This window comes from Schistocerca cancellata, chromosome 6 (assembly GCF_023864275.1).
Source record: "Schistocerca cancellata isolate TAMUIC-IGC-003103 chromosome 6, iqSchCanc2.1, whole genome shotgun sequence".
Classification (NCBI taxonomy): Eukaryota; Metazoa; Arthropoda; class Insecta; order Orthoptera; family Acrididae; genus Schistocerca; species Schistocerca cancellata.
Window position 1 is genome coordinate 392,349,616 of NC_064631.1, and position 27,135 is coordinate 392,376,750.

Sequence of the window (27,135 nt, forward strand, 5' to 3'; positions counted from 1 at the left end):
CATTCCGTGTAAATACAGCCCACACTATTACGGAGTCACTACCAGCTTGTACATTGCCTTGTTGACAACTTGGATCCTTAACTTCGTGGGGTCTGCGCCACCCTCGAACCCTACCATCACCTCTTACCAACTGAAATCGGGAACATCTGACCAGGCCACGGTTTTCCAGTCGCGTAGGGTCAAACCGAGATGGTAACGAGCTTAGGAGAGCCACTGCAGGTGATGTCGTGCTGTTAGAAAAACACGCGTCGATCATCTGCTGCCATAGCCCATAAGCGCCACATTTCGTCGCAATGTCCCACCGCATACGTTCCTCGTACGTCGCACATTGATCTTTGCGGTTATTTCACGCAGTGTTGCTTGTCTCTAACACTGACAACTCTAGACGAACGCCTTTGCTCTTGGTCGTTAAGTGAAGGGCGTCAACGACAACTTTGTCCATGGTGAGAGACAATGTCTGAAATTTGGTATTCTCGGCTCACTCTTGAGACTGTGGATATCCGAGTGCTGAATTCCCTAACGATTTCCGAAATGGAATCTCCCATGCGTCCAGCTTCAACTTCCATTCCGCATTCAAAATCTATTAATTACAGACTGAAACCTCTTGATGTGAATCATCTGTGTACATATGACGGCTCCCCCAATGCACTGCCCTTTTACCCTTGTGGTAATTTTAATCTGTGGTAAGTTTCTATGGGAGCAACTGCTGAGCTCATCGGTCCCTAAGTTCACACACTACTTAATCTAACTTAAACTAACTAAGGACAACACACACAACCATGCCCCAGGGTCGCTACTGCACGGCCCCTCCGACGGGGGGAGCCACGTGGACCGTGGCAATTATACTTTGTCTACCGCCATATGTATATGCGCATACCGATATCCCACGACTTTTGTCACCTCAGTGTAAGGTAACATAATTCTGGTAAGAAGAGCTCCTTTCTTAAAGATACGATTTTCAGGTTCAGTCAACGCGGCACGACAGATATATACGAGTTTGTTGTACACTGAACGTATCGTTTGCATTAATAATCTGGTCACTCCTAAATGCGTCACCGTATAATTGCCTTTTACCTCACAAATAGACGTTTTAACTTCAGGTATCTCTGTGTGCTCCAACGAGCGAGCCACGCTTCCATTATGTTTAGCATATTTTAAAATAACAGTTACAAACTTCGACGGGATGTAGAAGGTGTCTTGAGGAACCAAATGTTGAAGGGGCCCTTTTCTGGAAACATCATCCGACGACGCTACAGAGCGTCAAAATTATAGGCGCCGGCACCTGCGACAGGGCTCCCCTCCGTCAGCAGGCGTCAGTTTGAACGCGAACACACCGCGGGCAGAACGTCTCGCAGTGTAACTGACAGCAGTCTAGACGTTAGGTGGCGCTGAACGCGGCCATGCCTTTCACTTGAAAAATTCAGAGACCGCTAACGGCGGTAGCGGCAGAGGAGAACGACAAAAATATGTGGCACCCTCGAAATTGCTGAGTGGGAGCTCTGCGTTGCGTCTGCTATAGCGCGGATGCTTGCGGATGGGTCTACGTCGAATCTCTCTACTACGTCCTCCGCAGATTGTGTCGTACATACACTTCGCCCGCCCTCTGTCATGTTCACGGCCTGTGAAGCCATCCTTTTACCCCAGTGAAACCACCCGTTTCGCCCAGACGTCGATGGATAGCTGCAAACGTGGTGAGTGCGGCTGACGCCTATTGGTATATCATTGCCCATGGATGCGTAACACTGTGTGGCCATTGCATCTCGCCTCACCACTCTCGAAATAAATGTCGCGCTGCTCGGCCCAGGTGAACGTGTTCGTGATGCGACACACCAGCACGCGAAAACACTACAGCTGAGCGCTGAGCTCGTGCTGTCTACGTTTGTCGTTCTCCCCTGCCGCTACAGTTATCGTGTGACAGGCGTCGCCGCGACCAGCGCCATCTAATGGCCAGACTGCTGTCAGGTACATTGCGAGACGTTCTGCCCACGGTCTGTTCGCGTACTAAGTCACACCTGCTGCCGGTGGGGGGAGGGGGGGGGGGGCTAACAGCTGGAGCCGGCGCCTGTAACTTCGACGATCTGTAGCATCATTGGATGAAGTTTCCAGACATGGGTTCCCATCCTAATTTTGTCACTCTAGATACCTTCTATGTATCTTCGGAGTTTGTCGGAGTATTTTTGAAACACCCTGCTTAAGAAGACCCCAGTGCTTCCTCTTTTCACTGCAACTGCCAGTGATTGCACGCCGATGAAACAAATGCGACGCTAACGGCGGAATGTCGATACTTAGAACGATATACAGCTACAAACCACAACGGACATAAACTAGTACCCCACGAGACATTGCGCTAATGCCTTGTAACACTGTCTCTAGTTCTGAATATAGCAATTTAACGAGGAAGCGAATCCGCAAGTATCTTATGTATGCCATATTCACCCGAAATTACCGAGTTGTGCGTATGTCGATTGCTGCGTTTCAGCTGCTGTTCCAGATAGTCTCAGAGCTTCCTGTGGGATTAAGCTCGAGTGGCTTAACGGGAAATAGGATTCGCAATGCCTGAGTGTACGTTAAACCAGGGAAATATGCATCCTGTCCTGTGAAGACGATTGTTGTCATCCTGAACTACGGTACTGTCCATACGAAGATATGGAAGTAAGGGTAACACTTGGTCACGGGAAGTGTTGAAATAAACATCCTGGTTCACGGTCCCCGTAACCTGAATGAGTGGTCCCAAGTCATGGTGCGAACACCCGCAGCACATCACAGGATCACCTCCACCCTGAAATACATTGTCCACATGCCGCGGGTGAAACATCGTAATGGTTCGTCAGTACACTCATCGCTTTGCATCATTTGCAGAAGGAAGAAATCACAATTCGCTGGACCACACAACACACCTCTAGTCAGTTGATGTCGTTTCTGTGTCCTTTGGCCCATTGAAGACGTGCAGCTTCATGTGTCGCTTTAAACAATACCTAATTCAAAATCTTCTTTACATGCAGCTACCTCCGTAATACTCGCTGGGAAAGAGGTTCATATTGCCCTGCATTGACTGACAGCAGCAAGGTGTGACACTCGGACCCGATCCCTATCGGTTAGGATATTTCTATTACTGTTGCCTGGCTGCGAGTGGTACACCGTTCCTTGTAGACGCACTGGACAGTCCATATTGATACATCAAAAAATCAGGCGTCTCATTCGCTGTGCGGCCACTGTCTTGTTCAATCACGACAGGTCTTTCTGCTGTTATGTCACATTTACGCGTCGACCCAACTTTTTGCGGTGACTCCACACAACTGACTGGCACTTAACCACTACTTGACCTCCTTCAATTAGGTCAACAATGGAGAGTCAGATGACCTCTAGACAAGTTCTACACTGTCTGCAACGTACCAGAGAGAACAGAATCTGCTTGTTAGCGTGACTTACTCTAATTCGCTGCTAGTGGTCATTAGCGAAGTTATATACTAGAAGAAGCAATATGTTTCTTGACGTGTACTTCGACGTAGGCGGTCATAAATTACGTTTAGTGTCTTCCACTGCAATTTCTTAAAGATTACTTTCACACTGCGTAAAAGTAGCCGTAATGAATCACGCCGCTGTTCTCTGACGTTTCCTTATCTTTTCCGTCCATGGAGCTTGCTGGTGATGATCCTATACTAGTGACTAAAACTCAAGAATAGGTCAAAGGAAGGTTGCTAAGTTAACTCATTGGTGAGGAAATAACACTTCCTTATGATTCTTCCGATAAATCTCTGTCTGGAAGCACTCTTCGCAACTGTATTAACGTGGTATTTCCCGTCGTACATTGTCCCGAACAGATACACATAAAAATGGCGGTTGTCACTCATCACCAAACAAAAGTTGTCAAACGATAAAGGGGCTTTTCGTCTATTTATTCTGCATCCATTAGATTTGTGTTTGCAGAGGGTTACCTACAAGTATTTGCACAATATATCTATTTTGTTTCTTTTTGCGTGTCGGATCAAGCTTTCTGACAGCAGTATCTTCCACGAAAAGCCCCAAAGAGCTATGGAAGTTATGTGGCATATCATTATCAGTGGAAAAATGCTCCTATTTGAACACAAAAAGACAATTATGCTCCTGTTACCTGGGGTACCAGCTGCTTCATTCTACATTTCTCAGCAGCTTTAAAAATTTCCCTAAAATACTTGGCATCCGCAATGTAACGTTTCGCGTATGTAGACGAGTGATTTGGGCGCCTGAAAGTGGTCTGAGGGGAGGTGACATTGTGCCCTGTCAGGGCTCTGGCGCGCCACAGCAGATCCGGCTAGGTGACCGGTACGGGCAAGTCCAGGTACAAAGACAAGCAGCGTCGCGGGAAATGGATAGGTTCCAAAGCTGGGATTTTGAATGCCTGTTGCTCACGTGGCCTTTGTGCAGGAGACAATGCTTCAAGAAACGGGGGTGTGTCAGACAAGTTCAATGAGGTGTTCTTACACTTCTTCAAGAATCTGTAATAATTCACCATTAAGTATTAAAGCAAATCTGAAGAAATCTGCAGTCTCAGAAAAATGAGGCGCACCCAATGACACAACAATATTTCAATATCTGTAAAACCACAGAAATTAATATTTTACAATGAATAAACATTTTCACAACGAACCTCTGAATTAACAACTTTTAAACACTTCATGCTATTTCAACATATGACAGCATTGCACTATAGCTATAGGCTCTGAAAGCTATGCATCTATATTCAGTTTATTTCTTGATTTATTACGTGTTTCATGTCTCTCCAATCTGTAAATGTTTGTCAGAATATCGTATTCTCCACAATTACACAGCAAATAAACACAGCATGAATACTGTACCTTATGTTTCGTCATATTTGTTTAGTGGTTTAATGAACACTTCACTGTTTTAACAGTAACTTTATTTAAATATTAATTACAATTGGTAATACAAAATTATGGTAATTAAAGAAGTAGCCAAAGCATTTATTAGCTGTCACCACCCTTGTAAAAGAGCGTCAAAAGACGCTTCTGACAAGTAGGTCCAAATAATTGATTAAACAATATTCAATGATAATCTGTTGATATTTACCGTTAGTGCGCTTGAGTAAGAACACTGTCTTATTTATTTGAGGACAAACCTTTATTTATATTTATTGTGAATGGTCTTATTGTGACCCGAATGTTTGTAACATGTATTTATTTAAATATTGTTGTAATATATTAGTTTAGATGATGAAATGGTTAACTCGAGACACATCATGTCTGTAGACCTTAAGGATTATGTTTTTTTGGTGGGGACAGCCTTCAGCCAAAGGAAAAGCAAACAGTACGTAACAATACAGGAGCCAAGTGAGGACTGGGACTTTTCGAGTGAAGAGTTCATGGGAGCGATTCCGGACTATTTACGTTTGTGCTTGAAAAAGGCAGACCTGCCTGTGATGTAGTGCTTTATTCTGTCTTGTGGTTGGCAGATTTTGGGCCATGAACGGCCGCTACGAAACTTTTAATTTCTCAAGGGAATTTATATTTCGAGAGGTCTGACTGTACTCCAGAGTAGGACTAACTTTTTCCGTTACTATTATGTAAGAGAGGATAAACAGAGTGTGAGTTTCTACTCGTCATCTCGCGTGTATTAATTTGTATCTTGTAAACACAGAAAGATATCAAGAAAATTTTCAAGGTTGTTCGCGATCGTATGTTACGAATGTATCATAAAAATTAGAGGCATTTGCTGTCCATAGCCGTCTTGGGGCCCCGGCTCGGTTTTTATTCCCAAAAACCATGTTTTTTGTGTTGTGTCCTGCCTATTCGTCGAATATGGGGTGCCTAGGAAACCTACTTTCTCGGATCGCTTGACAACAATTCAAGCAATTGTATTAATGAATTTTTATTACAGTAAGATAAATTACAATACTTAACTTTGAGAATTTACAGTGACAGGTCGCAAGCAATGGGCGACAGACAAAATAAGAAATCTCATGAGTATAGACAATGCCTAATACATGTGAAATTATACAGTTCCTAACTCGCTGCTGTAAAGTTCGTAGAATGGCTAGTCTCCAACGGGACCGCTGCGCTTATGTCCTCTTCGCCTACAGGCCGCTGCTGTCTGTTGTCGTCCTAGAGAAGGGTCGGTCAGCATACTATTGGCTGACATCTTCTTTACAGTCCTCTCTGCTTTAACGTTCCTTACCGGCGTGCCGGCGCTTGACTTTACGTCGGTACATTCTGGTTTTTCTCGGGAACCGCCCATGAACTTAATAATACCTCCATAAGCGCCTTAAAGGCGCCCCGAGGACCACATCTAATGCCAAATGAACCAACCGATTTGCTCCACTTGCTTAAGCTGGAGGAAGTGTATAACATTTAAACTTTTATCCAATACTGTAAGATAGTTACCGTGAGACTATCCTTCTGTTGGGTGTATAAATGGGCCCTAGCTACCGGAAATACTCGGCTCTACTTTTCTATCACCAGTAGAATCGGAGGTACGAGCCCCGGAAAAATCCCATTTTTATGCGCGGCATTTTGGAACGTATTATGTTGCGCATGCTCTCCCATGCGTTTCGATAACGTAACGGTTGTACCGAGCGAAGTGGTGCAGTGGTTAGCGCAATGAAATCGCGTTCGGGAGGACGATCTAATTCTCGTCTGGTCGTACAGATTTACCCTAAATCGCTTAAGGCAAAACCCATGATGGTTCCTTCGAAAGGGGCACGCCAGATTTCCTTCCCCATCTTTCCATAATCCGAGCTTGTGCTCCATCTGTAAGACCTTGATGTTGATGGGACTTTTTCTTATAGAGTGAAACAACGTATGTTTCTTCCCATCCACGTGGGTCGTTGTACTGCTGAGCATCCTACGAAAGATTGTGTTTCAGAACAGCCTGTTCTTCCACATGTTCTGTATGGAATGTAACGAATACGCTAGCAGGTCCATGGAATATCTTGAGTGCTTCTCAACTCGGCGCACAATTGTTTCCGTCCATATCAATCAGAAACAGCGCTGTCTTGCGTTCCAGGGCGTACCAACGCGCTATTAACCACGTGGTCATAATGTTTTGATTCATCAGTCTTTATTAAAGTTCTTTGTAACCACAGTTACAAATTAACAATGAAATTGTAAATGACTATACTAACTGGATACCCAGGAAAACAGAAGAAGAAAATAAACGTCATGGACGGTTTATATGAGCAAAACCAAGTTTTCAGATCGAAGACTATAATGTTTCTGTAACACACAGAATACAGCCAGTATGTCTCATGTCTCAGTTGATCTAAATGTAAACGACCGTCTTCTGAACAGAAATGTCAATGCACTGTTTCATTATTTTTGTCCACGTTCTTCCCGGACTTTTAATTATCCCTTACTACAGGAATTTATGTAGATGATGATGATAATTATAATAATAATAATAGATTATAATGATAATAATGACAATAATAATTATGTCTAGTCGACGTTGGACTATGTAGTATCGTCCAGAGATTGCGGTGCCGCACCAGAATCGGCAACGTGTATCGATACCACAGATAACAGCGTCGGCGCGCTTCAGTCCCCAACAATTGATGGGGGGAGGGGGAATGGGGGAGAACTCGAGAAGACCTCGCAACCTCTCAGCATAGCAGTGCACTCTTGTACTGTCGTATTTGTTGTACCTCAAGAGATCAGTTTGTTACTTTATGAATCAAGTGATGCTTTCTTACTCAATGATAGTTGTAAATTATCCAGTACTCTTGTGGCAAAGAAGTGTGCCAGAGTTAAGTAAATATTTTATTCATTTATGTAAAAAAGTGAACTAATATTTCTAGTCTGATGAGCCTTCTCCCAGAGCAATCAAAGAACCCACAATTATGGCCGGACGATAGCAGTTTCGTCTGATCACAACACATTATCTGGTAGTCGTCTCTGAATTTCAAAATGGCACATTCTACCCCGTGAAGAATATCTTGCAATTTACTTTTATTCGTTTAGTGCTAACCGCTGTAGAGTTGTCAATAACATTAAACGCGATTTATACTACCGCTGTCGACCTGTCCGGGATTTTTCTATCTACATAAATGATCTTTTGGATAGGGTGGATAGCAATGTGAGGCTGTTTGCTGATGATGCTGTGGTCTACGGGAAGATGTCGTCGTTGAGTGTAGGAGGATACAAGATGACTTGGACAGGATTTGTGATTGGTGTAAAGAATGACAGCTAACTCTAAATGTAGATAAATGTAAATTAATGCAGATGAATAGGAAAAAGAATCCTGTAATGTTTGAATACTCCATTAGTAGTGTAGCGCTTGACATAGTCACGTCGATTAAATATTTGGACGTAACACTGCAGAGCGATATGAAGTGGGACATGCATGTAATGGCAGTTGTGGGGAAGGCGGATAGTCGTCTTCTGTTCATTGGTAGAATTTTTGGAAGATGTGGTTCATCTGTAAAGGAGACCGCTTATAAAACACTAATATGACCTGTTCTTGAGTACTACTCGAGCGTTTGGGATCCCTATCAGGTCGGATTGAGGGAGGACATAGAAGCAATTCAGAGGCGGGGTGCTAGATTTGTTACTGGTAGGTTTGATCATCACGCGAGTGTTACGGAAATGCTTCAGGAACTCGGGTGGGAGTCTCTAGAGGAAAGAAGGCGTTCTTTTCGTGAATCGCTACTGAGGAAATTTAGAGAACCAGGATTTGAGGCTGACTGTAGTACAATTTTACTGCCGCCAACTTACATTTCGCGGAAAGACCACAAAGATAAGGGAGATTAGGGCTCATACAGAGGCATATGGGCAGTCATTTTTCCCTCGTTCTGTTTGGGAGTGGAACAGGGAGAGAAGATGCTAGTTGTGGTACAAGGTACCCTCCTCCACGCACCATATGGTGGATTGCGGAGTATGTATGTAGATGTAGATGTAGACTTTTCCTCGACGCTGTTCTTTGGTCATCAGATTCGTAGCGCTACGCAGTTTCTGAAAATAAATCGGAGGCCGAATATTTTGCTGATGTGACGAGGGTGCCACAGTGCGTGCTGCTCAGTTCACACATCTCTCACCTCTGCCGAGGCGGGTCTTCTCGCGGCAGCCGCAGTTTCGGAAGCCGGCTGATGCGTTATCTGTGGCGCGCTGCCCGGAGCACGCGCTGGCGCCTATCTGACGGCTCAATCACGCCGCCGCCGGCTAATGGCCGCAACGCGCCGCCCGCAGAGGCTTTCCCTCGGCCCACCACTTTGTATCGCCCTGCTCATCGCAGCTGAGGGCCGCTTCTGTTCTGACGGTGCCGGCCAACGCGGCTTGTGGAGCCGCAGGCTGCAGTCAGTGGAGGCCGAAAATGTGCGACGATACGGAAGGCTACAACCTTGCTATCAGAAATCTATTTATTTTAGAGGCTGGAGCTCCTACAAGGGACATACGCAAAAGGAGGAGAGTTAAGACATTCAAGATGTGCTTCTGACGTACAGGATAGTCATAAGACCGTGAGACTACTATGATTTCGAAAGATGACGGAAACGCACTTAACTCGCCTGGAGCTTAGAATATAAGACGGTGGTGCAACAAGCCTCAGCTTGCATTCCGACTTATTTCTTGTTTTAGTTATCAGCTGCCTGACTGTAGACACACCAATAGGTCAGTTTTGACAATGTTGTAGCAAATTATCGGCATCATTATTGCTGAAGAAATCTTCAAAAATGGTTCAAATGGCTCTGAGCACTATGGGACTTAACATCTATGGACATCAGTCCCCTAGAACTTAGAACTACTTAAACCTAACTAACCTAAGGACACAACACAACACCCAGTCATCACGAGACAGAGAAAATCCCTGACCCCGCCGGGAATCGAACCCGGGAACCCGGGCGTGGGAAGCGAGAACGCTACCGCACGACTACGAGCTGCGGACCAAGAAATCTTCGTGGACTTGATTGGCATGATGTGGAAGCCTTTAACCAAAATAAAGAAATCGAAATATCGACGTGACTGCGTCCTGATGCGAGTCTAAACGCTTCTAACAATTATAAATGTTTGATGTCAATGTCGAGGAAGCTTCTCAAAATTTCAACAGTGATTTGAAGATTCCAGATGAAATGGTTTTGAGAGTGTCTGAGCAGTAAACAAATCTTATAGGAAAATATTTACCGAGAGCAAAGAAGAGGCCTCTGTAGGAGCTAGTGAGAAGAAAGAGAGAGCGGGAGAGGCAATGGCATTAGCCTAAATTGATTTACCAACACCACCGAAAAACCTCATATGGCTAGCTCGACGGATACTTGAAGCACACCTTTCTCCATTGTCGGTTCAGTTCCTTTCTCCCTTGCTCAGCGCAATGGATGTATCATCAATGATAAGATCGGCTACAGTCGTAAAATTTTTTATTTGTTTTTTGAAAGGAAAGCGAACTCTTTTACGGATCCTCTGTCCCATCTTCAGGTGCATATAAAATGTGAGTCCATAAAAGTCGAATTGCAGAGGTTGATAGTTTTTGAATATCAACAGTTGTGGTTGTCCCGTCAAGAGAAGCATGTGTTTTCATCAGTGATACGGTCCACTAATATGGATCTCGCTGTAAATTAAATGCAACGGCTGCAGTGGCGTGGAGATAGCACAGAGGGACTTTACACGTCTGTTGGCCATTGCACACGTGATGTCTGCACCAATCTGCAATCAAGTTGACTGTTCAGATCGATGTTCGCCGTGTAATCGGACTACGTCGAACGCTGTAAAACCGGCCACTCAGTTATGAGTGCGGCATGATATGGTGGCACAAAGCTTTGATTCTCACCTTTTTCAAAAGAACAGTCGACCTTAAAGACTCACGTCTTGTGGTATCTGTATCATCCGGGGATGGTATTGACGGTAAAGTAGAAAGAAAAGGGTGTGGAAAGGGCAGGAACGACTTTAATTATCTAGATATAGATCCAGAATTTATTCAACCTCCCTCTCCCGGGACAACATGCGAATTAGCAAAGAAAGAAAAAAAAACTGTAAAATGTATATTGTACTAAGAAGATCCATTTCCAGGCATCCAGTAAGTTGGCAGTCCTCTTCAGACTACACAGCTGTAAGTATCTTGTGCAGGAAAATAAGATCGACAGTTGTGACACTCAGAAATATATCTTCTACTTCCTAGCACACATGGAAATTCTTATAAATCATAATTCTATGCTTAAATAATTTCCATACTGTGTATGTGGGTCGTTGGACTAAATCTATTTGAGTTGTTTGCAGGTACGAACTGTCTTGTGGTCGACACATTGTAAAGAGCCTCCTCGGCGTACGAAATTGACGATGACGACACTGGCGTCAAGTGGCTGAAGTAAGCGTCAGCTGCGTTACCTGCCACTTTTTTTTCCGCTGGGATTCGCGAGCCGCTAATATTAATTGGACACACGTGTGAGAAGATGGCTCCGTGTTGGCTGTTAACAGCGACAAGACTCCCAGTCCCGAGGAAAAGAAAACAGATTACGTTCGCTTAAAAAGACATACATCCTGGAAAGTTTCTGGTCTTGGACACTACGTCAGCTTCGAGCACACCGGAGAGCCGTACATGCCTTTTTCGTTACTGAGAAAAATAAGAAAGCATGAACAACAAAGTGAAAAGAGTTACGGCAGGGCATTTCCGCTGGATTTTGCAATGGAGATGAGCTGGGAGCCGGTGGCTGCAGAGGCGGACGCCGTTGGACTTCACAAATCCCGTCCGTCTCTCCGAAGAGCAGGACGTCTGCCCAAGATCGGACTGCGACCACAGGCAGCCTTAAAGTTGCCGCACCACGGCTTGCACTGGAAACTTAGCAGAAGGCATTTTTTCATGTTATAGGCAGGGAGTCAGAAAACCGGAACACGTGTTGGTACGGTGTCTCGATCTAATGGCTACAGACTGCTATGTAAGTGATATACACGGTCCAGTCACATTAATGTGACCATCGCCTTTGTTCGACGGCAACGTGCAATAACCACTCACCGACTGCAGATGGCAGCACTATCAATGGAGGGTAAATGAACGATGTTGGAGGTGGGGGAGGGGGGAGTGACGTGAAGGACAGTACAGTTGTTGTTGCATTGTGGAATCGGAGAGATTTATCTGACGTCTAAAGGGGCATGTTCAAATGTTCACATGTGTGTGAAATCTTATGGGACTTAACTGCTAAGGTCATCAGTCCCTAAGCTTACACACTAATTAACCTAAATTATACTAAGGACAAACACACACACCCATGTCCGAGGGAGGACTCGAACCTCCTCCGGGACCAGCCGCACAGTCCATGGCTGCAGCGCCTAGACCGCTCGGCTAATCCCGCGTGGCGGGGCATGATCATTGGCTTTCGGGCCAAGGGTGGAACAATTTGCAAAACGGATAAGTCTGTAAACTGTTCACGTGCCGCTGTGGTTAAAGTGCACCGAGTATGGCAAAATGACGCTATCCAATACGGCGGCGAGGCAATTGTGGTGCACCACGAACTATATGTGACAGGGCGAACAATGGCTGCGGGTATGTGTGCTGGCGAACAGAAGTGCAAGTGTTGAGAAACTGACCATCTAGATGAACCAAGGTCTCCTCAATGACCCTTCAGCGAACGTTGCTGTGTATGGGCTTCGGCAGCAGGTGTCTGGTTCATGCACCCGTGTTGACTGCTGATCATCTACGACGAAGACTGGAATCTGCACGCCAGCACTGCAACTAGACTTTCACTGACTGGGAACAGCTGGTCTATTTGGAAGAATCATGTTTTATGGTCCATCGGACGGATGGCTTTCGGCATGTACGGCGTGAAACGTCTGGAAGAATGTGGTCGAGGTCGCACGAGGGAGCGTTACGGTTTGTGAAATGTTTTCGTGGTATTTCCTGTGTACCTCTTCATTCAGGAAGGCACAATGGATCAACCCAGGCATGCATCTATCGTTGGGGACCATGCAGTTGGTTTCTCCTCGGAACTACTACGGGACAATGCAACGTGTCACACAGGTCGCAGTTTACGTTCGTATGGATTAGTCTACCGTACTCCCCTGGCCACAAAACTCCCAGAATTTAGACCGAATCGAGAACTGTGGTGCCACCTCGATCGGGCTGTTCGCGCCATGAATCGTCAACCGAAAAGCCTAGTGCAGCTGGCCACAGCACTGGCGTCGGGTTGGTTCCACATCCCTGGCGGTACCTTCCAGAACCTTCCAGAACCTCTCGTCATGGTCCGCGATACAAAATGTAGTCAACCTTTTGACAGGTGGTCACATTATTATGACTGGACATTCTAATACGTGACGTAAAACGAATGCGACGCCGGATGGGGTAGAGGATTCATTCTACAACGAGGGAAAACTATTACAGTTCTTCATTGATATGAATATGACTCTAGACAATGGATAAAAGTACTATGATACTGAAGATCTAAGTCTGTCTTGCGTTCGGAAGGTAACATGTCTTCAAGACATATCATGACACTATCACAGTTCTTGAATTCCTCAAGGTGCGAGTAGTTCCCAAGAATTTTGGTGAGTGAAGCGACGAATAATCGATAATAATCCATGGCTGTATTTACCACCCACTCCCAATGTTTTCCATAAGCGAAGGCAGAAAGAGCAGCACCTAATAAGGGGGAGAAACGGCGAGCAGTGTGGTCCAGCGGCTGAAACGCTGACCTGATCACATCTGATACTTGGTCAGCACGTGACAAATAGCAGTCAATCTAAATAACGGTGCAGATGACAATTTCAGGAACAGAGTAATATTGGAGATGATGTAGCTCAGAGTCTCGAAGAATTTAATCATCAGAGACGGAGACTTTAGCGTGAGAAAATCATGCTATTTAGCGTTCAGTTTTCTCAGAATTCCTCGCAGGTCAGGCCAATCCCATGCAGGAAACGTTTCCTAGGCCACTTGCAACGGACTACTATTGCCGATGGTAAGAAGCAACTAATATTTATAAAAACTCGAAGGACTTGTTCAGTTCACTATTTGGTCGGGCTGCCAATAGCGAGCTATCGAGCAAGGTATGATGACAACAAACTCGAAAACGTCAACGGAAGTATAAAATGGCACCAGTAACTCGGCTACAAAGTCGGGAAAAGTGGTGATAAAATATCCGTCTGGTCATCCTCATCCGGGACTACCGTGATCCCAGTAAATTAGTTGGGGGTACGTCCTTTGATAACGTAAAGACCGATTTCTTTTCTTGCACACGAGCTAGAGCTTCGTCTCTGGCATGGCTGTCGACGAACAATGAAATCTTTTCCTTTTTGCCGTAGAAATCTACCAGAACGAGCGAGGCCACAGTACCAGGAGTGGGGCTCAACGTGATCCTAATGCTGCAGTATTACGGACATGGAGTAACGTATTGCGATTGATGGATCACTCTAGGTATTGAGTATGTATGTTTAGAGTATTATTTTTATTATTAAAGGACAGTAATCAATTACTGTGCCAAAAAAAAAACATTTCACTCTCTTTTTCACCTACGTTCTTCTTTTTCTCCATTTTAATCTCAATCTGAGAAGCAACTGAGCATTAATTAACCTTGCTGTGTAACACACGTCTAAGAAAATGATGATGTTAAGTTTTGAGAGGTGCGTTGGATGTATTGACAAGACAGGGTTGATAGAAGAGATAGAGAAGATCCAACGGAGAGCAGCGCGCTTCGTTACAGGATCATTTAGTAATCGCGAAAGCGTTACGGAGATGATAGATAAACTACAGTGGAAGACTCTGCAAGAGAGACGCTCAGTAGCTCGGTACTGGATTTTGTTGAAGTTTCGAGAACATACCTTCACCGAAGGGTCAAGCAGTATATTACTCCCTCCTACGTATATCTCGCGAAGAGACCATGAAGATATAATCAGAGAGATTAGGGCCCACACAGAGGCATACCGACAATCTTTCTTTCCACGAACAATACGAGACTGGAATAGAAAGGAGAACTGATAGAGGTTCTCAAAGTACCCTCCGCCACACACCGTCGGGTGGCTTCTGGAGTATGGATGTAGATGTAGATACCATCTGCTTAAATGTCGTTTTCATTACCAGCAGCTTAATCCCATAGACTAATCCGGAACAGAGCGAATTTCCGTAATATTATATTTCTGGTAGAGGTATAAGATCACAAGAAGTTCCTAGAGAAGCAATAGTTTTCTGTGTGTTACTCATAAAAGGTAACAGTATCTCGTTATAATCAAGGATGCTAATATTAAGTTAAAGCAACAATGAAAACATAATCCAGGTCTCGTTCTAGACTTTCTTAAAAGTAACCAGTGTTTATTTTTAAACGCATTTTGTATTTAAATGTTCGCACTGTAGTTTTCAGAGTTGACGGTCTTTACTTTGCTTATTGACCCCAATCTTCTTTGAGTTTTAATCTCTCTATCTATGAGTTCGTAAAATATGATTTGGAAAAACACGGTTATATTTTTGTCTTAGCAAAATTGTTTCATTATCGTTTGGTACAATTTTACTACTGGCCATTAAAATTGCTACACCAAGAAGAAACGCAGATGATAAACGGGTATTCATTGGACAAATATATTATATTAGAACTGACATGTGATTACATTTTCATGCAATTTGGGTGCGTAGAGCCTGAGAAATCAGTACCCAGAACAACCACCTCTGGCCGTAATAACGGCCTTGATACGGCTGGGCATTGAGTCAATGGCATGTACAAGTACAGCTGCCCATGCAGCTTCAACACGATACCAAAGTACATCAAGAGTAGTGACTGGCATATAGTGACGAGCCAGTTGCTCGGCCGCCATTGACCAGACGTTTTCAATTGGTGAGAGATCTGGAGAATGTGCTGGCCAGGGCAGCAGTCGAACATTTTCTGTATCCAGAAAGGACCTGCAACATGCTGTCGTGCATTATCCTGGCTGAAATGTAAGTGTTTCGCAGGGATCGAATGAAGGGTAGAGCCGCGGGTCGTAACATATCTGAAATGTAGCGTCCACTGTTCAAAGAGCCGTCAATGCGAACAAGAGGTGACCGAGACGTGTAACCAATGGCACCCCATACCATCACGCCGAATGATACGCCAGTATGGCGATGACGAATACACGTTTCAAATGTGCGTTCGCCGCGTTGTTGCCAAACACGGATGCGACCATCATGATCCTGTAAACAGAACCTGGATTCATCCGAAAAAATGACGTTTTGCCATTCGTGCATTCAGGTTCGTCGTTGAGTACACCATCGCCGGCGCTCCTGTCTGTGACGCAGCGGCAAGTGTAACCGCAGCCATGGTCTCCGAGCTGATAGTCGATGGTTCTGCAAACCTCGTCGATCTGTTCGTGCAGATGGTTGTTGTCTTGCAAACGTCCCCATCTGTTGATCAGGGATCGAGACGTTGCTGCACGATCCGTTACAGCCATGCGGATAAGATGCCTGCCATCTCGACTGCTAGTGATACGAGGCCGTTGGGATCCAGAACGGCGTTCCGTTTTACCCTCCTGAACCCATCGATTCCATATTCTGCTAACAGTCATTGGATCTCGACTAACGCGAGCAGCAATGTTGCGATAAGATAAACCGCAATCGCGATAGGCTACAATACGACCTTTATCAAAGTCGGAAACGTGATGGTACGTATTTCTCCTCCTTACACGAGGCATCACAACAACGTTTCACCAGGCAACGCCGGTCAACTGCTGTTTGTGTATGAGAAATCGGTTGGAAACTTTCCTCTTGTCAGCACGTTGTAGGTGTCGCCATCGGCGCCAACCTTGTGTGAATGCTCTGAAAAGCTAATCATTTGCATACCACAGCATGTTCTTCCTGTCGGTTAAATTTCACGTCTGTAGCCCGTCATCTTCGTGGTGTAGCAATTTGAATGGCCAGTACTATAGTAGATATATTTTTTCTTTTTGGATTACGTTGTGTGTTTTCTACATCTGTTATACATTTCAGTCACATATCTGTAATAAAAGCAGCAAACCGCTGTTGTTGTGGAGAACCCACACTGCGTCTTGTGAGATACCATCTGATTTTCATTTCTGCTCATATAACCTGCTGGCTATGAAGACAGCGTTTTGGGACAGATAACGAGCTGCAGTCCAGCGTAGAAAATTGTCAGAAAGTACAGGAGGCTGCCTTCTGTGACGAGGGTACTGGAAAGGTGGGACAACTTTACGACAGATGTCTAAATGGGGGCGGCGAGCATGTAGAGAAGCGGTTGGAAGGTGTAGTTAGCTGTTGTAAAAAAAAAAAAAAAACAGTTTTGATTTTCGCTGTGGTTTCCATTTCGCGACCGATCATTCCTTACTTTTCGAACAGTCGTCGTACATCATAAATGTCTGAGGCTTGAAGAGGTCTCTGGAACCACATAGTTTTATGTGATTAGAAATTTGTAACAACGGTTCCTAAAAACAGAAGTAAACTTCATATACGTTTTTAATGTTGTCTGGAGGCAGCGACTTATAGTGCGTTAGCGGAGCAAGTAGCTCCTGATTTCCAAGAGGGCGCGCACCTGCAAAGATCCAATTTTCCCGTCACAAGTGGATGTGGAGCTAATTATCAACTAAGACTGATATTGCTTGTTCCATTGCATTCGGAATTATTCACGGAACTATTAGGGGTAGACAGCTTAAATGAGCTCTCTCAAATATGGACGAAGTTCGTACTGCAAGTACGTAATGTGCAACAAGAAATGAAATGAGACGACCAAGTTGAATCTGCGTTTCATAGCTGTATGTAGAGTACCAAATGCAATTTAAATTCATTGGCCTGTGTCTAACCGGCAAACGATTGGATAAGGTTGACTCTTAACATGACTCGTATGCGATGCAAGCGACATTAGCGCTACTGAATCGTGGGCAGTAGATTTGAATGCTGTTTAATAGGATTCTTCACATGAATATTAGCACAGTAAATCAACTACAGCAAGTTTAACAGATGGACTCTCTGAATTACTTATTCCATCATGCGAGTGGAATGGATAACGGAAACATTCCAAAACCTAAATCCAGATGCTAGGACACATGAAACAGTGATGTGCCTGCATATTCCATAATACGTACAGTTTATTGCACTACCTGTTGTGTTACGACAATCATATTTACATGGAAAGTGACGGGATGTGAGGGTGAGGCGGAGAGTAGGAGAGTAATTTACTAAGATGGTTGTGACATTTATATTCGACGGCTCAAGGGCGGCATGTGGATACGACAACTCAAGGACAGAAAAGACTGAGTCTCCAAACATACCCAAGTAACAATCTTCCTGGTGTAACTCAAGTCAGTGGATCGTGAAAGAAGAGGTCGTGTATTCGAATCCCACCTCGTGCCGATGCGTAGGCGAAGCCTATATCGATCCCATCTGGTTTGGTCGGCTGCCTGCTGCAAATCTTTCTATTTGACGTCACGCCGTCGACTTTTGCGTCTCTGTGATGAGGATGAGGGAAATGAGTATGACTACACAAAGATCCAGTCCCCGAGCGAAGAATGTCTTCCACACAACCAGGAATTTTGGAGATAAGCTACCCGCCAACTCTCACCGGATCCTGCAATGGCAAGCGTAAACTATGAATGTACACTCGTCATCAATGGAGTCTTTTATTAACGCGTAACAATCACTTTTGCTCAGATGGCGACGATGCAATGTCGTAGGATCGATTCCACAACAGACTGTTGGGGAGCCAGTTGAGTGCATGACCACGAAATCACCTTCCACGAAACCTAGAGACAGTATGCAGTGTACCCACACCTGCCTCTATAGTGTTATCGATGTATTCAATACGATGATGGTCCGGTGTAGAGGGGGGAAGTACACAAGAATCATCATGCCAGTCGAGTATTCTCGAAACCGTTCTGACGTAATTCGGGATTAATGGGTACAGTAGGTAGATTTTCGTATCGTTACGTTAGCCAGTGAGAAATGGTGGCAGTGTAAACATACCCCCTCCCCCCCCCCCCCACACACACGAGAATACTTCAATCACATTGAAAGGTGCCTGTATGATGAAAAGTAGCTGTAGTTTTTGTGATATTTGCCGCAGCGAGTCTGGTACCATAGCGCATGGCTGGAGTAGATCTCTTTGTCATAGAAGTTTATGTTCCTAGTAGATGACGTCACTTGCGTCTTGCTGGACAAGGTCATTACATTGTACTGTTGACGGTTTCCGTGAGTAGAGATGATTAGAGAATGATTTTCAGGACGCGCTCTTTCCACGTCTGTATGTGCTCAGAGAGCTAACGTGCACCAGATCTTTTGCATTTGCTGCGATCGATAATATTAGCGTGACATGATTAGGGCTGATTATTTATGTGAAGACTACATTCATGAATATCAAAAATTTGTCTGGGAAAATATTTACATGCTCAGGAAATTGTATCCGAATTTAAATGGATTTTGTGTAGGGATTTGTTTAACTGACGGTGGGTAGCAGCGCATCGCACAGACGACGTGATTTATTTCAGGTACACCTGTAGCTACGTGATTTATTTCAGGTGCTGTTGCAGAGCATAGTATATCTTCGTTGGTCAGGCAAGGTTTATGTTTGGGGCCATGACGAATCACTTTTTAGTATGTTTGGGGAGCAGAGAACATTGATCAGTTTCTGTGTAATTTGAAAGCAATATAAGTAACTGCACGCGACTGTTGCATACGACAGTTTACATTGCAAAATCTTGATTATTGAAGGGCAAGTCGGTGAGTAATGTGTTTCATTGGTCTTTACATCTCATGATTAAATTCTTAATTATTAAACCCATTGCAGATATTGCAGATTACGTTTTCCAGTTCCACATGATAAGTAGAGAGTTAGTAAGTCATGCTATCCTAGTTTCAGTACATGAATTTCACATGTTACAGCAAATGAACAGCAATTGTTAATAATGTTTCGCACGAACGAGTTACAGCTACTAAGTTTCCATTCACAGTTGCCGTCACATTTCACATTACATTCAGAGCACTGCGTTTAGAAAATTCAGTATCGTTCCAGAACATTACACAGAAAATTAAAATCTAGACATTATATGCACCTAAAGGTAACACATTTTGGAGATAAAGCACAAACATAGTGACACAAAAACGTTACAACCTGCATGCTTGTTGGTGAGCTATCATTTTCTATAAACTTGGGGAGGGGTGGGAGGGGGAGTGCCCCCTCCCCCCTCTGTCTCTCTTTCACACACCCACACACACACACACACACACACACACACACACACACACACACACACACACAAACACGCACACACATACATGGAGAAATCGAACATCTTACTGATTTGTGTTCGATTGTCTCCCTGATAACCAGTGCACTCTCTGACCACAACACCCACACTTGCCGCACGGAACCTTTTTATTCACAGTTACAAAGTGTGTACTCTCTCTCCAATGAAACAGCCAGCTCTAGTTCAACTACTCATAAGTTTATTAATTGCGTTAGCTAAGTACGTTTCGAAATATAGTTGAATGCCGTCCTCACATCACCCAGTCGACTCCTTCCCCCCCCCCCCCCCTCCACAACTACCGTTTCACTGTATTAGACAGTCTTGTGCATTTAGATGTCTGTGTTGTTTTAAGCTGGAGCTTCCGTATGTTTGATTACAAAGTTGCTACACACGGTATAAGTGTCATTAAATTTACCAAATATTTGGGTCTTCCGTAGAGGACTATTGCTGAACTAGCACAGCTGATGTACTCATGTCTCACACGAACGAGGATGTCGTCGCCAAGTGGAAAAAATAACAGAAAACATTATTGATGTTTTGTGTCGTTTGCTTTCTATTACTATGCAAAGAATATTCACTCATCGCATTGTGCTTTGAACGTGTTATACTCGTGACAAAAGATATGTTCATTTCAATCGTCCAAAATATCTGCAAAAATTCAGACGTTTAATTTTTGGCGCAGGCCTCTACGCTATCACCACTTGGTCGTAGCGAGTTCTTCAGTGACATAGCTGCATTACTCTTAAGGGAAAATATTTCGTGTGGCTCGATGAACTGGTGCAAGTCAAGTGACGCCACGTTGGCAATTTGCGTGCTCCAAACCTACCCTGGTTGCCCAATCGGGGAAAGGAAACCTGCAGTTTAACGTGCCAACAGTACCACATGTCGTTTCTAGTGATTCCCCACATCGCTGAGAGGGGAAAGCTATATTAAAACGAGGACCGAAAAATTCGTGGTCCGACCGGAAATCGATCTTGCGACCTCTCGGTTTCATGGCACGCATTGTACCGATGGACCACCTTTTCTGGCTTCTTTTCTCTATCTGTTTCTTTGTCGACTTTCTTCATAGAAGAGATCGCTTTTCTGAGGACATCGCATGACGTCTTTTCAACCTCTATCGATGATTTTTTATTTCAGACGGTCGTCAGCCCCTGACCGAACGCGCTGATCTACCGCTCCGGCTCAGTCTGTAATGCGTTATTATAAATTACGTATTGTCAGGTCCTGTTACGTTTGACGATATTGCGTATGTACAAGTAACTGAACTGCGAATGATTTGACATGGTCTTAATTACACAGTAGTAGTCTTCCGGAGGTTGGGATTCAAAGATCATCGTCATTTATGATTACCATGGTTCCATTTGGTTCAGAGTAATCCCAGGATATGTGAATGCTCGATTTAGCGGTGGTATCACTGATAAAATCTTCTCGAGCTTCCAGCCGTGATAAGCTTTCTTTCGTGTACTCCTCAGCTATCGTCTAGCGTTAACTGCCGTATTGTTGTTAGTCTCATCCTTAAATAGGCATGTAACTGGCTGTGACTTCACTGGTACTTATTTCATTGTCGTGTAAGGCCATGTTTTGATCCTTCGTCTACGGCACCGCTAAACCTCTTGATGGCTGGTTTCTGCTCTGTATTCAGCTCCGCACCGCCGTCATTAGTATTGGTGTTATCACATACTTTGATCTGTGTACCTTCTTTTATTACATTATTTCGTAAACTGTTAGCCTTAATAATGAGAGATGTATCGTTGAATGTAATTGTGTGTATAATTCTGAAACATACTTAGCTACAGCCGATTTCTCTGGATAGCCTTACTACAGAAACATGTTCAGTCCAGCGTTTTCTGTCGTGGGCCCAGCCTGCCGACGTCATATTGTCCGCACTCACTCGGTATTTTGTAAATGCCGTTAGTTCTGAGACTGACATTCTCCTTCACAGGAACTGACGTTTTGTAGCTGCAGGGATGTAGAGGGTCGTGATGTTATGTCTCACCAGGAGCATAGTAACACTCCCTGTCACTTTACCACAGAGCGGAAACGACGCAAGTGCTTTCGTTTTCGTTGGTGTTCTGCCTGCAGATACCTTCGCAAATTACTTGCGATATTTATTTGTGGTTACAGTCGTTCTCACTGAAGACTTGTCATAGGGAGTTTAGTTCTTGTATCAAATTTTTGACATCAGAGGCGGCTTTCGCTCAATGAGTTTTTGGGGCGGTAGGTGAGACTTTCGAAAATATAATCTTCTCATATATAATTCGACTCACAGACTAACAAAAGTGGTACTTCAGTTTTGTTTCCCTGATTCTGTACTCAACTGTAGCAGTCAAGTTCAAGTTTTTAATTAAGTACTGATTGATTAATATTAAACTCTTTCATTCACCAGTGAACGCTGGGGAGACCACTACATAATTACTTCGCTGCGTGGAACTGCGACGTATAAAAATTCTATCGTTACATTAATTATGCCTATGATCTGTAACGATACACAAAGGATATAACTTAATAGCATACGAGCGCTTTATGCACAGGCATGTCTTTAGCGATACAATGTTAACTGGACAAAATTCATGTCTTTAGGCAAAAAATTTCTGGGAATTTCTAAAATGACTTACATAACGGCATTTACTACCACTCATAATGAAGAATTTGACAGCGATATTTTAAATCCTTTATGCTAGCATTATTACTACCGCACAGGTTACTTGATAGTTGCGATTTTAAAAATTCGTGGGAAAGGCAGTATTCATAGGATGTTAACCACATGCCGTAAAATAAGCTGATATACAACTAACAGATAGACTGTCCTGCAGTGGGAACCAACTTTGTGACCTTTGTAACGTTTCACTGTATTAGACAGTCAACCGCCGAAGATCTTGAGAATTTGTATCCTGATTGTCGAAAAGAAAATGTGTCTTGAGTTCTTTTTCCTCCCAGTCAACTTGTACTAGAATTTATTTAATAACATTCGGCAGTATCTCTAAAAATCATATTCTTAAAGCGACTAAAAACAAGGAAACGTATATCCAGTTCCGAAGGGCATCTCTCTCACCAGAACGAAAGGGATCATGAGGAGTGTGGCGAAATTTTTCGAAAGTGTAAAATAATGAAGTACGTGTTTTAATTTCGTATATTGTTGACATAAAATGCTCAAAAATTTTGGATAACCTCTTTACTTGCATAGTTTCTTTTTTTCATCTCCAGACTCTTCGTCAATTCTCTTTTGAACACGAAATAACTATGTACAGGAACCTGAGTAATGGAAATAAAAAGAAATCTGCGTTCTGAGCTCTGTTCAGTAGAGCACGGGGTGATTACAATCGTGAACGGGACGGTGCGGCTCTTGCACGCGATTTGTCTGCGAATATGCCTCGAGGTATCATTTCAAGCTAAAGCGAGCGCGCAATCTCGCTTTATGGCAAAAATGCTCGTCATTGCGGGAAGCTGCTTGTCGGTTTGGCGTACAGCTCAGCGACATCATTCTAACATTCGGCCGCTATTGTGATCCAGGGAACCCTGTATCGCAGCTTCGGGGTAGTCGCGGGCTGTCAACAACAGCAGCCGATAACCGCTACTTATTAAGTATGGGTCATAGGTTCCTGGAACAGAACTGCGCGATGACAGGATCGGAATCTTAATCAATGGTGAAAAGTTCTCTTCGTTTACCAGTGTAGGACTTGTCCATTCCCCTACGACTGTCGTAGAGCAGTGTAGCGGCGGGCCCGTGTCAGGCATGTTTTCCCGCCGGTTAAGATTCTAGGAATATATGCTCATGGAGCATATGGACGTGCTACAACACGACCCCCCAACGCATACCACACGTAGTAGAAGGGATTTATGTCGGGGAGACGGGCAAACCAGCCTATTCGCCGAGTATGAGAAGATTATATTTGCGAATGCCTCACCATCCGCCCCAAAAGTTGAGGAGCTTGGTTCATTGAGCGAAAGCCGCCTCTGATGTCGAAAATTTTATACAAGAACTGAACTACCTATGGCCGCGCGGGATTAGCCGAGCGGTCTCAGGCGCTACAGTCATGGATTGTGCGGCTGGTCCCGGCGGAGGTTCGAGTCCTCCCTCGAGCATGGGTGTGTGTGTTTGTCCTTAGGATAATTTAGGTTAAGTAGTGTGTAAGCTTAGGGACTGATGACCTTAGCAGTTAAGTCCTATAAGATTTCACACATATTTGAGCATTTTTTTTAACTACCTATGAAAAGTCGTCAGCGTGAATGACTGTAACCACAAATAAGGCACGTTTTATTTTCGACAATCAGGATAGAAATTCTCAACATCTTTGATGGTTGGTCTTTGATTGGTTCTTTACAAAGGTCACAAAGTTGGTTTCCACTGCAGCACAGTCTATCTGTTAGTTGTATATCAGCTTATTTTACGGAATGTGGTTAACATCCTATGAATACTGCCTTTCCGACGAATTTTTAAGATCGTAACTATCATGTAACCAGTGCGGTAGTAATAATGCTAGCATAAAGGTTTTAATAATATCGCTGTCAAATTCTTCATTATGAGTGGTGGTAAATGCAGTTATGTAAGTCATTTATGAAATTACCAGGAATTTTTTGCCTAAAGACATGAATTTTGTCCAGTTAACATTGTATAGCTAAAGACATCGATGCCTGTGCATAAAGCGCACGTATGCTATGAAGTTATATTCCAAGAGCTTCCCCATCTGCGCTGTTTGATGCGGTCGCGCAGGCTTGTGTCCCTACGAGTATCTGCAACCCGCAATCCCAGTGCGGGGAAAGTGACCAGAAGCTAGCCACCGGGCATATATTTATCAACACTGAGACAGTGAATATAGGCTATGTTATGATTACTGAATTACCTACCAGAGGTGGTACTGTGTCTCTATTCCTTTTGTATTCCAACGAGTTCTCTGCTAGTTTTTCTTTCGTAGTAATGGTAGTTTTTTGACACAAGTGTAACGTACCTGACATCTAATTACACTCTATTTTGCCCTAAATTAAACGACTCCAAGAATGGAAGCTGCACATTTTCCTTAGGAAACATTTGCCTCCCGGGTTCCGTGCTGTAGGATACGCAATGACACAATTAACATAGTCACTCATCTAAATGTACGTACCCACAGGAAGCATGCGAGCGACAATACAACCAGACGCCCTCTCACTGGTGCACTGTGAGATGGAAGCAGAACACTCCCGCGTCCGTGATCGACGGAGGCGACGCATAGACTGCGCTACTGGAGAGAGGTACGCAGCGACTCGACTAAAAAAAGCTGCCGGCGTTGCTAACCCGGTCGGCTGGAGGACAACGAGGGGTCATGAATTACAAAGTTCCGCGGCCTCCGCCCAGGCAACAGGTGGCCGACGATACTCACAGTCCGGGCCGGAGGCGGAAATCGAAGGCTGGGCGACGACGGAGAGTTGCCGTGCAGCGCGGGCTCCGAGATTTGTGGTAATTGCCAGGGCGCGGTAGAGCACGGCGCACGTTCGCTGTATCACGCGCCCCTGATTACAGTAATTGTCCCGTCGCGCGTGTGTCAGGGACGTCCTAGATACCGCCGTCAGCGCAGCTGCCGAGGACGGCCGACACGAAAACATGACGCGGAGGCGCTGCTCGCTATGACGACATTAATTACTCCTCCGGCTAATCGAGTCACGACCTGTCAGGGGCTTCGGGCACTCTCATAATTAAAACGTCTGCCGGCTATGGGAAACGCCTCTTATTCCACACGCTATGCGTGTTATTCTCCCACGCGCTGTGCAGGAAACTCAAGGTGTACGAGATGCGGACGCCGATCACCTAGAACGATCACAGAAGATGCAGGTCAGAAATTTAATATGAAATTAAAATTACAGCACAAGAAAAAAATAACAATTACGAAAGCTTAGTGTGCATTTACAGTAAACTACACTACTGGTCATTAACCCTACATTTCAGCAGGATATTGCACGACCGCATGTTGCAGGTCCTGTACAGGCATTTCTGGATACAGAAAATGTTCGACTGCTGCCCTGGCCAGCACATTCTCCAAATCTCTCACCAATTGAAAACGTCTGGTCAATGGTGGCCGAGCAACTGGCTCGTCACAATACGCCAGTCACTTGATGATCAGTGGTATCGTGTTGAAGCTGCATGGGCAGCTGTACCTGTACACGCCATCCAAACTCTGACTCAATGCCCAGGCGTATCAAGCCCGTTATTACGGCCAGAGGTGGTTGTTCTGGGTACTGATTTCTCAGGATCTATGCACCCAATCTGCGTGAAAATGTAAACACATGTCAGTTCTGGTATAATATATTTGCCAATGAATACCCGTTTATCATCTGCATTCCTTCTTGGTGTAGCAATTTTAATTGGCAGCAGTGTAAAAAGGATACATGATTAAATTTGTAGTTTGAGCGTCCGCAGAAAATCATAAAAGACGGGACAAGATTCTAAAATTGTCGTTTTCAATACGACGGTAGTTGGTACAATCAGTCTGAAAACGCGTCCAGCCGTGAGAACTAAATATGGCAGGAAATATACAAAATTTACTGCATATAAGCCATTTAGTACTTTTGAGGTAAATTACTATGATCTCGAACCGATGTGTATGCGTCATTGATAGATACAAAGAAGAAATTTTTATCTTATTAATATGAATATGGATGCCACTTTTCTGATTCAACAGTCTGAAATTTAATACTCTTATGATTAAATCCAGGATATCCAACGAGTTATGAAATTGGCGAGACAACATTCACAAAAAATGAATACTGTTAATTAAAACGGTTGGGTAAATAGTAACTCGGCGCCAGTATGCGAGAAAGTGAATGTGATAAACCTTTAAATTTGCTGGTAGAATGGAATTTCAGTGACCTGGGACTAAACCAAGCCAGTATTTTTCTCTTATTATTCTCTAGCCATGGCAACGGGGCTGCAGAAGTTGTAGCTCTGAGACTGCATGAGGCCCATAGGTCCCGTAGAGACTGAGAAAGTCCCAATCCATAGCGAGGACATCTTTCCGATTTTGAATATTCACACTCTTTTTTCTCTTCT

At 44.2% G+C, this 27,135-nt stretch overlaps 1 protein-coding gene across 1 annotated transcript in view; it reads right to left on the reverse strand.

Annotated features, from left to right (window-relative positions):
- The window catches only part of LOC126088344 (NADPH oxidase 5-like), a 460,603-nt gene extending 434,909 nt beyond the window's left edge, over positions 1 to 25,694 (reverse strand). Inside the window, exons 1-2 of the mRNA XM_049906479.1 lie at positions 25,437 to 25,694; positions 25,217 to 25,330 (exon numbers count right to left, since the gene is read on the reverse strand). Of these exons, the coding sequence (XP_049762436.1) occupies positions 25,217 to 25,330; positions 25,437 to 25,694 (372 nt within the window). The remainder of the gene's footprint in view (positions 1 to 25,216; positions 25,331 to 25,436) is intronic.
- Positions 25,695 to 27,135: the final 1,441 nt, after the last annotated feature.